The sequence below is a fragment of the Mastigoproctus giganteus genome, chromosome 13 (genome assembly GCF_048544385.1).
Source record: "Mastigoproctus giganteus isolate SK-2022 chromosome 13, ASM4854438v1, whole genome shotgun sequence".
Classification (NCBI taxonomy): Eukaryota; Metazoa; Arthropoda; class Arachnida; order Uropygi; family Thelyphonidae; genus Mastigoproctus; species Mastigoproctus giganteus.
In genome coordinates, this window is record NC_143587.1 from 78,508,574 (window position 1) to 78,526,295 (window position 17,722).

General features: G+C 38.9%; 1 protein-coding gene across 1 annotated transcript in view; it reads left to right on the forward strand.

Moving 5' to 3' along the window:
* The window catches only part of LOC150076204 (uncharacterized), a 36,630-nt gene that overhangs the window by 8,565 nt on the left and 10,343 nt on the right, over positions 1-17,722 (forward strand). The window contains exons 3-4 of the mRNA XM_090387285.1: positions 8,938-9,051; positions 16,472-16,510. Of these exons, the coding sequence (XP_090243411.1) occupies positions 8,938-9,051; positions 16,472-16,510 (153 nt within the window). The remainder of the gene's footprint in view (positions 1-8,937; positions 9,052-16,471; positions 16,511-17,722) is intronic.

Sequence of the window (17,722 nt, forward strand, 5' to 3'; positions counted from 1 at the left end):
ACGCCACTTTGCTGACAGAGTGATTTTTTCTGATGAATCGACTTTCCATTTGTCGGGGAAAGTGAATAAGCAGAATGTGATTTTGGGCGATTTCAGTGCGATTTCACTAAAGGCTCTCATCTTGAACATTTATGAGGTATGTAAAAAAACTTCATTACTATACTTGCATTCTGGAACTATTTCTTTCTTCCTATGTCTGCACAGGAATTGTTTGAAACCCCGGACTTCATTTTGAATAATCCTGTATTTCTTAGTGAGGCGGGCCTTGATCTCCTTGTGTTCTAGCTGTTCAACCTGCATCATCCCCAGAAATTTTTATGTTCCTTCCGCTGTCATGGGTCATCTCTTCATCGGTTTTCAGCTGTCATGGGTCATCTCTTCATCGGTTTTCAGCTGGTAGTTTCGGCGGACTGCGTTTCTGTGAAGCAATCCATGGGTCTTGCATTTATTTAGACCATATTGCATCCTAATGTCAGTGCTGAAACTCTTCGGTGATCCGGAGTTTTTACCAAGAAAAATCGGCATATTGGAATTTCTTTCGTAATTATTCACAGGGTAAATTTCTATACATCATACCGAAGAATAAAACTCAACGAAAACGAAGAAGTCTAAATTTAATTAGCCCAAGAAAGATTTCTCTATGTGCGATGACCATAACCACTTATTTCTGATTTACCGATTATTCTGCACAGATTTTTTGTTCACTTAATTAACGTTTTATTAACTCTTCGTGCCACTGCTAAAACTAGCGTAATTTTTTTTTGGTAAATCCGGTGGTCTCGAAATGGAAAGTCATCACAAGTGACAGAAAGTTCTCAAGGGGCTCTCGGGGCACACTAATATGTGCCTCTGTAAAAACTACACGCCTTCAAGCGTTGTCAAATGGCAACGAATTCATTATTACATATACAATATTTTCTGCTTTTGATTACTGAGTGTGGAGCATAAGGGATTGGACTATATGGTATGCTAATTTGTAGAGCTTGTTCTCAGACTGGAAGATGAGCTGTTAAGACCTTAGTATGCTACCGTCACAGAAAATGTAACTAGAAAACTTCTAAAATTTAATGAATTTGAAATACTGATTCATCAATGCAGATATTGTATGGATATTGGATATGTCATTCAGACATACGGATGCAGAGTTTGAACATGGGGAGTACAGAATGTACAGAAAGAACAGGAGGGGAGGGGTTATGCTCTTAGTTAAGAAGCATATTAAATCAAAGATAGTGCTCCCAGTCGACGCTGGGGGCTAGTGCAATGTTAACTCAGTTTGGTATGCCAAAGTACTGGGAAAACGAAAATGAGAGTGGAAACACTCTAGACGCCTACTGACTGTGATGTAGTATAACAAGTAGTTATATAGAAGGGGGCCTGTAATTCGTATCTTGTGAAAAAGGGGGATTTAACTGCTCAGGTATTGACTTAATTGTGGTTGGTCATTCACACACTAGCAACACTTTTGTGAATTTATTGGATGACTGTTTTCTACAGCAGCATGTTAGAAAGGCAACAAGAGGAAGAAACATTCTTGATTTGGTTATCAGCAACCTTCTTCATGCATTAACAATCTGCAAGTAAAATACCCACAGATGGTACTGATCACATAGTACTGACATTGGATATACTTGTTGTTATAGGGTTTTAGGCGCATCATCAACTTAACCCATACATAATATGTGTGCAACTTTTGTGTGTTCTATGGTCGATTTTCTCTTTGACGAAAGAAAACCCAAACTACCTTCGCCTGAGACCGACTAACTCGGCCACGTTCTGATAAAGACAAAAATTCCTCGTTTCTTGACGGGATTTTTCCAACCGGTTGGGGAAAATGGCAATTGTGCTACTCACGAGGGTGTAGAAGTTCAGGCACTTTTCAATTTCTATGTAGTAGGACCAACTGATAATGTTACCAACAAAAAATTCTAAACGCGAAGCATTCTTGCAAGTAATGACAGGAGTTGCGAAGGTTTTCATACCAACTAAGAAACTGCACAAGCTTAGACATAAATAGATGTCCGATGGACTGATGAGATTTATGGCATAGGCGAAAAATGCATGGGATGCATATAAATTATCAGATGACACAGAAACCTAAGATACATGTAAACTCTAATCAAGTCACAAAAGAGGTTAGGTAAGTTAAAGTAGATTACGAGAAGTCTCCGGAAGAAAATAATAAGAAAATCAACAAAAATATTTTTGCTTATATTAAGAAGAAGAAGAAGAAGAAGAACTCTTTATTGCATACAAAGCGCACATGCCGTACACAATACCCTTCACAGCTACAAGCCAGGGGTTTACAGTAAAGGCTAATACAAGGTTACAAAGTCTAATACAAGGTTACAAAGGCTAATACAATATTACAGTAAAGGCTAATACAATGTAATAAACAAGGATGAGATAGGAGAAAAAAATAATATTATTACTAATTATACAAGTGTAGGAAAGCAAATGAAAAATTTACATATGAACATATATACACAGCAGCATGTTATCATGTTAAATTATTCTCCAGGGAGCAGTCCTTTTACAGTGCTGGAGTCATCTGACCAGGAGCAGAAAGTTGGAACAATGTAGTGAGGGATCCATGGGAGTGCTGGGCAGGCCCTTGGGAGCAGGTTCTAATGTCCTGTGACGTGTAATGTCCTGGCATCGCAAACAGTCTGACGTTTAGAGATTCTGCTATCTGGGTGGTCCTTCGTGCAGGGGGAAGCCGAAATTTCCATATGGCCCACTTCAATAGCCAAAATTCGCCTGCAAAAATCCGTCTTAGATGCGTTGCGGCAGTTGAGGTCCAGACTTTTGCTCCATAAAGAATGACCGGATAGACACATGTCTTAATATACCTGCTCCCAACGGCCTGGTCATGGACATGCATAAGTTGTTACTTAAGCACCCCCCGGAGTCGACAGAATTTTTTTTGCAGGTGGTCTATGTGTGGTAGAAAGGAGAGCTTCTGGTCAAAAATCACGCCTAGATCGGCGTGTTGTTGAACAGCAGAAATCGCGGATCCTCTTATATTGGGTTGCACCATTGTTGGGTTCCGTTTGAGCGAGAAGGTCAACTGTTTCGACTTCTCAGGATTGATGTGAAGGCCGAAACCGGAGAGGAAGGCCTCGAGGTTCTGGATTTTCTGTACGATTAAGATTTGTGTAGTCAGCAGTGTCTCTGAGGTTGATAGCAGTGAACAACTTTATATCATCGGCGAAGGTGATAATATCAGTTCGGCCCGTCACGAAAGGCAGAAGAACAGCTGAGAACAAAATTCAAGAGAAGACCCCCACCTTGTGGGACTCCAGCTGTAATAGTTCTGGTGTAGCGTCGACTGGCATCGCGAATGAAATACCACCACTTTGCTTATTGGAGGCTTGAAGTGGTGAAACCCATGTTTAGTCTCTAGAGCAAAGTTTCCGGCATCCCCCTCCCCCCCATACTTCTCCTTCAACCCATGCACGGTACTATGTACTATAGGTTTTGATACCTTTCGTATTTGGGGTTTTCATAAAAAAAAAAAAAAAAAAAAAAAAAGAACAATAATAGTCCTGTTTTCAAGCATAGTCTGAATAAACCAGAGCACGTCTCCGCCAATGAGGTAATACTCACATAGTAGCCTTGCCAACGCGTGAACGGATACGGAATCAAATGCTGCCTGGACGTCGATATAAGTAACGGTGGTTTCCGCGCCGTGCTCAAGTGCCTCGAGGATCTTGGTAGTGGTCGTGACTAGATTTGTCGCGGTGGATCTTGACCGGGTGGCATAGTGGATCTGCGGTGGCTGATGTGGCATTATTTGGGTGGTTAACGTTTTCAGAAGAGATTTCTCAAATATCTTTAATAGGCTTGATGCAGAAGAAATAGGACGGAAGTGATTGGGCTGAGAAGCAGAGCGTATTTTTGGCAGCGGTCTTACTAGATAGACATTCCACATAGGAGGGAAGAATTATTGATGAAGGATTTTGTTGAATAACGACAGAATGGGATAAACAATAAATGTACTCAGGCATTTCAGCATAAACTGTGGAATCCCGTGGGCGCCGGATGAGGCCGTAGGTGCTAACCTATTTATTGCATCGATCAGTTGATATTCGGATTAACAGAAGAAGAAGGAAAGAGTTGAATCACATTGATTCATCTCATGTCGATTGTTTACTTTTGGTGATCCTACTAAGGTTACTGGCAAACTGAATAAGTATTTTGCATCTACATTCCTAAATGAAGAATTCCTTATGAATGAACAAAGCAAGGATTTTATCAAAATCTAACAGTGAGCTAAATGACTTTGCGTTAACTAATAGGAAAGTGAAAGGGAATTTGTTGAAGCTAAACATAACAAAAGCATCTGGGGTGGATGAAATCTATCCAATTATATTAATGGATGCAATAAAGGAGGTAAATAGGCCATCATCTTTGGATTTAAGTGAGATCCTATTGCCTGGAGATGTGCAAATATATCCAATTAATAAAGGGACATCAAAAAATCGACAGGAGAAATTACAAATTACAGACCTGTTAGCTTAACTTCTGTTTCACGGAATAATGGTCATTGAACAAAGAATTAAGGCAGAACTATTTAGACAGGAATGCAATTATACTGCTTTCACAGCATGGATTTGCTAAGGGGCAATCTGCCTGACCAGTCTAATTGGATACCATAATGCAGTAAAAAAGGGAACAGGACGCAAAAAATAATTTTGATATCCTTGGATTTTAGGAACGTTTTTGATATTGTTGCAAATAAAAGACCGCTATACAAATTGGAGCAGTGTGGCACTGAGGACAAGTTACAGCTATGGATAAAGGGATGGTTGAGTGGGAGAAGGCAAACAGAACTTTGGTTATTAATGGACACTGGTCTTATACACTAATCTTATTAGTTGAGTACCTGAGGTTCAGTGGACCCATTGTTGTTTTATATATTTATTAATGCTTATCATGAAGGTATATTTGGCTTAGTGTTTAAGTTTGCAGATGATATAAAGGTGGCAGGGTGTTAATGATAGTAATCGAAGTCTGCTACTAAAACAGGATGCATTAAATTAATAAAATCAGCTAAGACACAGTAGATAAAGTTTAACATTATCAAATGCAAGGTACTGCACATGGATAGCCGTAATCCTTTGATAAACATACCATCTGTGTGGTGCTACACTCGGGATGACGGAAAATGAAAAATACTTGCAGGTAATTGTGTAATCAGATATGAAGTTCTCTGAGTAATGTAAATAGGGCAGCTCGTGTACAGTGTACATGAGCTGTCTATTTGTCAGCAGTGTGCAGGAACTTTTTTAAATTTTCGTTGATGAACAGGACTTTGGCAGCAGAGATAAGGGGGTGATTTTCCCATTGTGCAAGGCAATGGTTACGGCGCATCTTGAGCATTGCATACAGGTCTGAAAGCCTAATTTGAGGAAGTATATAGATGTGCTTTAACATGTGCAGCAACGAAATGTGAAGGTAACGAAAGGGTGGTCTTTGCAACGTCTGGAGACTGGACACCTGCGAAGTGAGCTGATTGAGGTGTTTAAAGCTTTGAATGGAATGAGAAAGCTCAATGCTGATGGCATTCTTCCTTTTGCTTAGACTACACACATGGGGAAGCATAAATTCTCATTGAAAGTAGATGGTTTCAAGGTTGATGCGCGAAAGCTTGCTTCAGCCAGCGAGTGGTTGATTGTTGGATTGAACTACCGTGTGTTGTTGTGGAAGTGAATAATTTGAATACATTCAAGGAAGAACTATGTAAATTATTAGAAAGGTGAACAGGGGATATGGAATTTTTTTTTAGTCTAATGTTTTATAAGCATGCTTTCTTGCATTATATGCCACTTCTAATATTTATACTAATCACTTACTCTACACAATCGTAGGTCATTGCCTCGAAATTTTACCAAATGAACAAAGTTCGCTCCTCTCCGATGTCATAGAAACCAATCCTGTAATTACACATATAATATCTCGCTATCAACCCAAGCTTTTTCTCTCTCTCGTCACTCTCACAAAGTTTTTGCTACCAATTTTCTCTTTGCTCTAATCAACTTCAACAACTCACTCTACAATATCTCTAACTTATACATCAACTCAAGACGTTCATAAGCTGTAGCCAGCCAAACCCGCTATGTTACTTTCCTCAATTCCTGTCCCAACAGCACATCTAGAGTAGGCGAGTCTTCATTCTCTCAGTGCTCACCGGTGTATAATACAATACAATAATAACTAAATATTATTGCTGACACCATTTCATGGCAACGGTCTTCCCCTCTGGAGGTGCCGTCTTTCAGCAGGATAATGCGCCATACCATACCGCCCGTATTGTTCGAGACTGGTCGCGGAACATGAGGAAGACTTCCAGGTATTGCTCTAGTCTGCGTGGGTAGCACAGTGATATCGTCACCGTCCTCCCCACACGGGGTAGAAAAGGCCCGGGTTCGAATCCCGTCGATGACGCAAGGAACTTTAATGGGCTTTTTTCACTCCGTGGCTGAGTTAGTCGGTCTCAGGCGTAGATAACAAGGTCTCCTTCCCCCAGAAACTTGGGTTTTTCGTCCAGAAAAACAGACAAATCGACCATAGAACACATGCAATTAACAGACATAAATACACAGCACAGCAAATGAATTTAATTATTCAGGTGGCCTAAAAATAATAGTTTAGATATTGTCCTGGCCTCCAAATTCCCTAGACATCAATCCCATCGAGCATTTGTGGTTTGTGTTGGAACAGCAACTCCGATCTGCGGCGTCTGAACCAAGGACCTTACAGGAGTTAAAGGACCTGCTGGTTACGTGTTGGTATCAGTTACCACAAAACACATTTAGAAATCTTGTAGCGTCCATGCCCCGCCGGGTACGAGCTGTTTTGGGTGCACGTGGAGGACCAACATCATATTAGGTAGGTGGTCATAATGTTTTGGCTCATCGGTGTACAGTTAATCTGAATATTCCCAATTTATTTATCTTGCTCTCATATTTTGTACACTTTTTATGACTCTAATTACTTGTCAGATTATGTGAATAAATTACTCTGCTGTTCAATTTCAAAGCATGCTTATAATAATTCCAACCTACAACATTTATTCTACATATTGTTCGTACTTCTACACAGTGCTGGGGTACTTAACATACCCCAGGGAAGTAATGGTGAATTACAGTGGACACAAGAAAGGAAAAAGGCAATACTAACTTAAAGTAGGATATAAAAGGCATGCATACCCAATGACAAGCATTAAGATAGAAAGGCTCAATGATCCCTTCACAGAAATTGTGTAGTAGGTTGTCACATAGTGGGGAAAGTTGATTTGCGAGAGAGTTGAAAGTCTTGGACTCCCAGACTTAATTGTTAGAAACTGTGCATCCCAGGAAGACAGAAAGCAATGCGATCATTCGTCCCAAGCTTGGTAGATTACCAATAATTACCTCAGTTCGTGTTGGTAGCTGAAAACGATAGTGAAATAACACCGCATAATATGTGAAATAACATTTCATAAGTGTTACAACCAGGGCAAAAGAACAAAAGGAAGACCAAGAAAAAAGTGGCTTGATAACATCAAAGAATGGACAGGGGGGGGTTCTTACGACAAAAACTATTTCACAAAGCAAGAGACAGAGTTGGCTGGAAAATATTGGTCTCCAACGTTAAAATGAACCTGAAGAAGACGACGAAGTGCACTACCAACAATTATCAGTAAGCCTAAGTTCTCCACGAAAATCACCGCTTATTGTGGCTTGGAAAACCAAAGCATTGGACATTATAGAAATGGCCGAACATGATGTTGGACGACGAATTACAGCATTCAGTCCAGATATCAGATGGATGCACCTAGGTGTGGTATATTTCCAAATAATGGTTTTACTCAGATTGTATTACACCAATGATGAAGTATTTAGTAGTGATCGTGTGGTGGTCGGGGTTGTTTTATATAGTTTGGGGGTTTGTCCACTTGTTTTCTTCAACGAAACTATGAATGGAGTTATGCACTGTGATATTATGAACAATTTGGAAAATGGCTTGTGTCGCCCTCGTGGGTAGTTAAATTGGTATAATCATCGTCCTGCCCATACCGAGTGGAAAAGACCTGAGTTAGAATCTCGTCGGTGACGTGATAACTTTTTATGGACCTTTTTCATAACGGGACTTTGTGCATTCTCAGGTGATGGTAGCATGCTTTTTTCTTCCGGAAACTCGCGATTTTTGTCCAAAAAACAGCAAATCGACTACAGAACACACGAAAATTACAGGCATATTATGTACGGCAGCACAATATGGCTTAAGCTGCTAATGCATCTAAAAGCCTACAGCACCCATCCAACCAACCAATGGCTTATGTCAGCTTGATAAAACCCATGAGGGCGCTTGATTTTGTGCGTTTTAGCACTACAGGTGATAGTGGATTCAGACCAGCACATTAGGCTGACACGAACGCCAACACTTTTTTTGGGCCCGATCTGCAGAGGTTCTGCTGCGCCACCACAGATGAACAAGGTGGAGATGGGCAAATGCTTAGAAGCCACCAGCGATACCACACACACACACACACACACGCACACACACACACACAGCTCATATCTGAATATCTGAGTCGATGCAAACATCTACTATTAGGATTTAAAACAACAGTCGAGATCCAAAACAAGGTGTTCTAGTTCAATCACAAAACTAGCCGCAGCCTTGCCAGAGGGGTAGAGCAAGGTCCATTACTCGAAATTTATAAAACCCTGTCCCCTTCATTTAACGTTATTAAAGCCAGTGGGGGGGATCTTACTTTTCTTTCTTATTTTTTTTTCTAAATACAATCTAAAAAAGACTATTTTATACTTCATAGTAGTGGTCCTCTACACAGAGACTAATCTGTGTAGAGGACTAGTTTTAAGAATTTGTTTTTTTTCTTTAATCAAATTTACTTTCTATTACTTCCGTGTTTCTTTGGTGTTGCAGTTAACCGAAGATGCTTTAAAATTTATTGGAAATTTGATCAGGAACGAATCCTTTGCGACTTTTGCTCAATTGATCCCTGAACTCTGTAACATCACAGAAGAACAGCGAGAATGGGTGAGATTTTAATTTATTTTTGTTCGTTTTTTTGGTGTTGGAAAAAATGGAAAAAAATCCTGCTGTATTTATTTATTAATTCTAATAATTGTCAAAACCTTTAAATTTATTCAAACTTCTCACTTCCACACATTAAGTGTAAGTTTATTCCAATAAGCGATTACTCTCTGGGTGACAGAAAAATTTGGCTGATGTATTCTACAACCTTTTACTAATTAAATCTTCAATATTTTACTAATTAAAATTTTTCTCCCCTGGTGTGCGTGTCATATGAGAAAGAGTAAAGATGCAATTAGCATTATACTTACTTAACCAATTTTAAGCCTTATACACTTCAATTATGTCACGACACTGATGTCTATTTTCAGATACTGCAATTTACTGAATCCCAGTCTTCATAAATAAGACCAACCCGACCTAATCTCATTTCTCTTCTCTGCACCCTTTCCAACATATCTACGTCCTTCCTAAAATCAGGTTTCCAAATCTCTGTGTAGTACCTCCATATGTGGCCAAAGCATTGTCTTACACAACGGAATGATCATCTCTTTATCGCTGCTGGAAAAGGTTCTGGAAAGGTTCTCATGAACTTTTCTATGCCTGTTTGCAATATTCAGAAAATTTAATATCGGACTGTACAATTATTTCTCAAGTCGTTGTTCCTTATGCCTACCTGAATTTTGTGCTACAAAAGTGGTATATTTTTAAAGGGTTACCACTGTCCCAAATTCAGTACCTTGCATTTTTCAATGCTAAATCTCAATTCTTGTTTTCAGCCCCTCTGATTTGCTTATTTAGATCTTCTTGAAGTAGCACATCCTGATTACTGTCTTTAATCACTTTGCCCACCTTTGTATCATCAGCAAACATTAGACTTAAAAATCGTACATCAATATAAGGTATTCCCAGGTTTCCTCTTGCCCGCAGTTCCAGCTCGGGTTGTCGGAGATTCCTAGCTCGTGGAGTTTCCCTCTGAAGGAGCCATGTCCCGTAAGAAGGAAGGTGGTGGGCAAGCCACGGGAAAATCAGGACGGGGAGATAGGATATACCCTGCTGACATTGGGTATAAATTTTTTGGTGACTTGCCCTTTTGTGGTAAGATCCCATCTATTTTGCCAGATAGATTGCAGGTGTTCCGTTAACCTCTTATTTTCTGAGGATTTGCTTTTCTGTGGATCTGTTGTGCAGTCTAGATAAGTTGTGGTTCTTCCTTTCGAATGTTGGTGCACCAGCAGTCCACAGCGCACAATTTCCAGGTCCAGGGAAAGGAAGCCTGCCAGGACCTGGAGTGCATGGTTGCTCACCGTGCAGCAGGCTGTAGTTGTTGTCAATAGTATGGATTGGTGGATCGACTCCAGCTTCTTCTTGTTGACTGCTGTGTTTGCTTTCTGATACCAGGTGCCTGCACCATAGGCCAGGATAGGGATGAAGAGAGCTTTGTATGGAAGGGAGAGCGCCCTCTTCTTTAGTCCCCAGTCCCTCCTGGTGATTTTGGTTATCAGGGCGGAGAGCCTCCTTGTTTTGGTTCGGTGGTAACAGAGATGAGATGTGAAGTTCAAGTTTCGGTCTAGTATTATTCCTAAATATTTAGTTCCCATTTGAGTTTGATGGTCGCTCCATTTATTTTGATTAGTGGAGGTCTACCAGGGTTAAGAGCACCCTTGAGGAGTAATGAGTTTGTTTTTTCGGTTGAGATCGTTAGAAGATTTCTCTAGGACTAATCCTGTAGCATGTATGTGGCATGATTGCCTGTGGCCTCCAGTGGAGCCTTGCTGTCTGCTTGAAGCATCATAATCAGATCATCAGTGTATGACTGTATAGTGACATTTGGAATATCCAGATTTAAAAACTGATCAAGCACCAGGTTCCACAGGAGCGGCCCCAGGACGGCTCCCTGGGGGTAGTCCCTTTAAACCAGTCTGGATACAGAGGTAAAGGGAGTGTTGACCGTGATTTTTCGGTTTTCCAGGTACGATTTCAGGCAGCGAAATAGATTTGATGGGATTTGAGCCTGCCGGAGCCTGGCCAGAACACTGAGCCACTAGAGGGATTCAAAGGCTCCAGCGAAGTCAATTGAGATGAGGAGGAAATATTTCCTGTTACAGTTTCTGACTGCATCGATGATCAGTGCGTCAGTGGTGGAGCATCCCCTCCTGAAACCGAATTGGTTTCTTGACATCAGTTGAGCATTTTGGTATCAGTTTTCAATTCTGTGGTAGATGAGTCACTCAAAGAGCTTTCTCAGCATCGACAGCAGAGCGATAGGTCTGTATGAGCCTGGGGGGGGGGGTCCTCCATTGATCAAGAATCGAGGGCAGTCCATTAAGTATAATTCTACAACTAAGTGTTTAGATATGTATCTTGATGACGCCTTAAATTTTCTACCTTATGTAAGGTACATAAAAGAAAAATGTAAATCAATTCTAGCAAGATTGCGATTGATAACCAGAAAGGAGTGGGACTTGAGAGGTCACTCTCTCAGACTATATTACAATAGTGTACTTTTGTCTATTATTAACTATTGTGCCGTTGCTTGGGGATATATAGCTACTAAGTCTGCTGTGATTAAACAGTTGTTACAGGCTCTCCTGTGATGTCTAGAGCATGTAGGACAACATCTACTGTGGCTTTACAGGTTATATTGAGGACACTACCAGTACATTATGAAATCAATAGAGATACACGAATTATCATCTGAAGAAATTACACCCTATTTCCTTGGAAGATGTGCAGCTCGATTTGAGTGCTTCTTTGGCTTATGAAAGGAAACGACTGCGTTCCAGCTACATTGTAAAGTTGCAAAGAGATTGGAATACCTCAGATCTTCATAGTGTAACGAGAGAATTTTTTCCTTTTGTTAGAGAGTTGAAGAAGAAAGAATTTTTATGGTTTTATCCAGGATTGCATGGCATATTGCTGCTGTCCGGTCATGGGAGCATTAATAGTAAACTGTTTAGATTAGGACTGTTTCCTACTACAATTTGTCCGTGTGGGGTTGAAGAGAAAGTATACCATAACTTACTTGATCGTTACTACTATTTGGAATATAGACAAAAACTTCAACTTATTGCATGAATCTTCACTAGTGCAAAATAAATCCATACTTGTTCAATCTCATATTGCATTTAATGCTCTTAATACATTTGCTACACGTGTCTTCAAAAGGAGAGATGAACCTCGATCAGTTAACTCAAGATAGACTTTTGTTGTTCATGTGACTCTTTGTACTTTAAGGTTGGTGTATTGAAAAGTTACTTGTAGCTACGACTTATCAAAGTAATTACTGATATTAGATAGTAACAATGCTTTGTTATATATTATATATTAAAACACTGCTTTTGGATTTCTACTGCCTCTGAAGATTCTTCTTTTTGATCCTTGGGAAAGCTACTCCAGCGGATTTCTTTTTGGGCTTTTTTTTGGTGAACTGTTGAAGCCAATTGGACTTGATATTTGTTAATAATTTGTTAATATTTGGTAATAAGTGTATATATTTGTGAATAATGCATCTTGCCCTATTGATGGATTGTGATGGAGTGAAATTTAGTCCGTGATCTTTGGACTCCTGTCTTTTTAAGTATAAGCAAAGAGCAGATAAAGGGGGAACTGCTGACTATAATACGTTGATGGAAAGTTGGGTATTTATGATAAAGATACTTGCTATTCTGGACTGAAAGAAACATGGGAGCATGTCAGCTATTTGGTGAAGATTTGGTCCAGTTGTTTCAACGCACTCTATCTGAGGACAACTCAGTGGATGCGGCACAATCAAATAAAGTGTACACCAGTAAAATGGTGGGCAACTGAACTAAGCTTTTGATGAAATCAATCTATAAAGATAGGAAGAAGACTCAGCGAGTGTAGAAAGGACAAACACAAAAGATATGAGGAGTCTGAAGGAGGAAGTTTTCAGAACTCGAAGGAATTATGTATATATGATTGCAAAAAAAGAAATAAGAGGCTTGGAGAACGTTGGTTAAAATGGCTGGTAATGATAACCATTGGGGACTACTAGTTTATTGGATACTGATAACAGAGGAACAGGACAGATTAACGTGAAATGTGTTACTTGAGAGGAATGTATGAGTGTGATTCTGGATCGATTAATTTGTGGTTCATACACTGACGTTTCGTTGCACATAAGCAAAATATATTGTTGAATAGAGACAATAACAATAAAGTGGACGAGCCACCATTATTTACCTTAGTTGAGTTGGATCAAGCAGTGTGCAAATTTACGGATAACAGGTATCCAGGGATGGATCTACTAGAGAGAGAGAGAGAAGTAATTAAAAGGTTTTATCGTTTGTATCTGATTTTATTACTAACAAGGCTTTATATTTGTCTTAGAGATTGTTGCTTTCCACGCCTCTGGAATGATGCAATGCTAAAAGTTTTGTTAAAATCACCCTTCAGACTTAAAAATAACAGAGGTTGGAAGTAGGATTGGAAAAAGTGGAGTGTCCGATGAGTCTGGATTTAAGCTTTTTAGACTCAGCTCATCTCATCTGTGTTTCTGTTCTATGGTGGCCCCAAGACCATCATAGAACAGAACAGCAGCACAAGGAGCTTTTTATACTGCTGGAAGTCTGTTGGAGGAAGTATAATGATATATGTATTTTGTGGCGTACCCTTGGTTTTTCGATTCTGCTGCAGGGCATTATGAACGCCAGACATATCTGAATATCGTTACTGATCAAAACTATCCAGTGGTATTACACATTTATCCATAGGGACTGGGTTTTTTTTTTTCAAGGAGAGAATGCCATTGTCCACTACGCTAAATATTGGAAAGTAGTTTGAAGACTTCAAGTAACTGCTAGATAGCTGTCAATTGCACGAACCATCTGTTGAATGCAATGGAAGGGTACGTTGTTCAGATCAAGGCATTGCCTATATTGCTCCATCGATAGGAAAGTTAGAAAACAGGCCTTGTGGGTCGGGTTGCATATCATCCAAGTTTCCTGTCGGTCGTTGCAAGAAACTTGGATGAAAAGACAAGTTGTTACATGAATAGACCAATATTGCTCGTATCACTTTTCAGCACCTTGTTCGTCAGCCTTTAGCAAATGGTCTTAAAAAGTGGCAGGACAGTGCACATCTTTTCGTTATCCATAACTTCAGAAAGTTTTATCTGATCCTAAGCAGAAAATCAGGATTGGTATCAGTTCATTTGGTATATTGGATGTCATTCTGCGTAGTCTTTATTCATCATTCTGAAACAAACCTATATAATTTTACTACCGTGAAATAAAAAATTAATGAAATTTTTATAAGTTTTCCTCAATCATATTACTGAAACAATATCATCGCAAGCAATATACACCATAACAAATGTTTTCATAGGTAGCACAGTTGGTAGAATTGCCGTCCTCCCCATGCTGGATGAAAAAGGCTTGCTTTCCAGCCCCCGTCGACGACGTGAATAATATTTATCGACCTTTTTCACAACATGGCTGAGTTAGTCAGTATCAGGTGAGGGTAACATGATTATTTTCTCCCGGAAACTCGGGGTTTTTTTTTCCAGAAAACAGCAAACCCACCACTTAATAGCTGGAGAATACCGAATCGCCCATTGGGTTACAATCAAGTACCATACTCAGTTCCTCACAGCACTTCTCGAGTAGGCACTTCAAATCATTAGAATATTTACGTTACTTTTCTAGTGAAGGCTTATTGTAACTTTCAAGTTGTTGGCGGGATGATCTTTTTCCCAAACATTTGAGAAGTCGTTTGGGTGAAGCTTCCTGATGATGACTCTCAGTGAGAAGTTCCTTCTCTGGTCCATCAGAAAACAACACCTGGCAAAGTTTTCTTTGCAGATCTTGGGCTACAATAGTTGGAATGGAATAAATAGGTTTGATACGAATCACTCCAAATTCGCAAAGAATATAATATATTGTAGGTAAATCCTTAGACAGTTCTAACTACTTCCGCCTCAATAATTTTAACTGCGTCTAGCATCTAATTATTGTTCCTTCTGTATAATTCTGCATGGCCTTTGTAAATAGGTTACATAATATTATATTAAATTATATTATATTAGGACGCATAGCATTATATTATATTATACGAACAAAAGTATTCTGACATGGACTGGTAGTTGAAAAAAAGGACTTTAATTTAAAAAATCTGATGCGTAATAGAGACATCTTTGGCCTGTTTGATAACCTTAACCATCCTTCATAATTTCTATCAATTTCTAATTGGTTTCATGCCAAAATTTGCTACTACTGTCTTGAAAAACAGGTGCCATTATTCTTGCAAAACATGTGACAGTTTGGAAGAAGACCGTTTTCGCCCCAGCCTAATACACCGCTTCAATTTATCCCACATGTTCAGTAGGATAAAGGTGTGAACTCTGAAGGATCAGTCCAGCCTTTCGACACCATTATCCACAAACCAATAGTGATATGACACTTGCTGTATGCCATGGAGCGTTGTTGTGAGATACTTGGAAACAGAAACAGGTATCGATAGGAATAGTTGCTATCGTACTACCACAAAGAATACCGTGAATACTTGTCTAAAGCGTAGAACAAGATCACGAATTTCATGGTTTAGGCACAACGACTGAACTGAGAATAAATCCCAGCTGAAACACTATCATCTGACCCTACCATCAAACATCAGGAGGTAGAAATAATGCACTTTGATAGGAAGCGTTCTCCAGTCTATCTAGATCCCAAAACACGTTCATCAGTACAAAACATTGTAAAGATTTGCCACTCCATACCATCTTTTACCACGGTGTTAGAGACATGTATGTTGGAAATAACAGTAATTCGAACACCATTGCAATAGTCATCTTGATAAAAGTGTAAAGTGTACTTATTGTCTAACGGCACCAGGGGTTTTCCCCATCTCCGCGTTGCTTTTATTGTGGGTGTACCAGTTGACTGTGGGTGTACCAGTCATCTTGATATTGAGTTCATGCCATTAAACCCCAAGGCTATGCAGCTCCAGAAGTGATTAAATGTTGGCACGTTTTGAATTTACTCCTTATTTATCGCAAACAGCATGCGAGAAGCCTAAACTATCCTCTTTATGGTTCTTCGAACGCGTTCCATAATTGCAGTTCCGAATCGCAGTTGCGAGCACAAAGGATAATGACGTGGCATCCAGTCACCATTAGAAATTGAAAGTCTGTGAGTTCCAATTCACTACATGTACTGACTTCAAATTATTATTACTGCATAGACAAACATACACGACATTTATAATTTTACCTCTGGGTTCAAATACATGCTTTTAATAATTCCGAAATAGTACAAAGTATTAAAAGTGCGGATGTTCAAATAATTTAAATCACATAGAGTAAGTTCAGTGTAAAATCCTTGGCTGTCATTGCATCTCTGATGGGTGTTGTTGTCTTCTATATCTTTACAGATAATAACTTTTATTTTGTTATTATTAATAGGTATTTTCAAAGGTGCTGGACTGGCTAGATGGATTCTTGGTAAGAATTGTTTGATTTTTATTTAATTATTATCCCCTAACTACTTGTATTAGATATAGTAATAGCATATGCATGTACGTTGAATATAGTTAGTACTGTATTCACGTACTATGTTAAGTAGTTCATTGAATTTAAAAATTTCTGTAGCACTTAATGATATATTAATCCGCACCATAATTTTATGTTATAAGATTAGAAGACTTTAATGCACATAAATAAATGCAGTCCGCATGCGATGAATAATAACATAATAACTAATAATGAAACTTAAAGGTGGATATATATAGAACAAGGCCGATGAGGTCATTAAAACTATTCCTAACCGCGAGGACATATTCAGAATTGTTTTGCTTATAACCAGTACAAGTGCATACTTCCTCTGCTCATCAGAATCATTGCAAAAGCTGAAACATTTCTTCCATCAGTGAGGTAGACGATTCATCTCAAGCTGTAATCGATCAAGTACGATGACATAGTGAATCTCTGACAACGGTGCTGATGGGGCTTACATATTTATAGTACCCAGGGCCGCCCCAAGCTTTCTTAGTATCCTAGGCGAAAATTTTAAATTTCCCCCTTCAATATTGATTAGTGATGTAAAAATCTATCTTTGCTGCAAAAATTATATAGAAGCAGTTGGTTCTAAAAGACCGTTTTTATTTCAGTTAATTGTTTATTTCGAATAATTTGAAGAAGGACTCCGTAATATCGATTTTATGTTGTGTCTTTAATTTTATATGTTCAATAAAAGAATAAAAAAAATAAATAAGAGTACAGGAGAAAGGATCCTACAATTCAGATATAATTGTTGTAGGATATATTTTAAAAATATTAAATAATAAAAATTCATGGAAGGAACTAATATAATGTGATGTATGACATAACAATAGAACACTTTATTTATAAAACCAGACTTTTAGGGTTCTAAAGAGTGCAACTACTTTATCATGTTATATAAAATATAATGTTCTACACTGTCACTTCTACGCTAAACAATAAAAATCTTCTCACTAAAGAATACTGTTCTCAATTCTGTTTCATGAACAGAACTATTGAAGATTGTTTATCATAACCTTCACTGCCGTTTTCTCCCAGAATTCCTATAGATCAAGAATAAGGAACTTTGAATAGGTTTAATTGCACTCAGGTTTGAGGACTGTGATCTTTCGGTATTGAAACACTTTGAATTCGTCTTTATTAAGTGACAGAAAA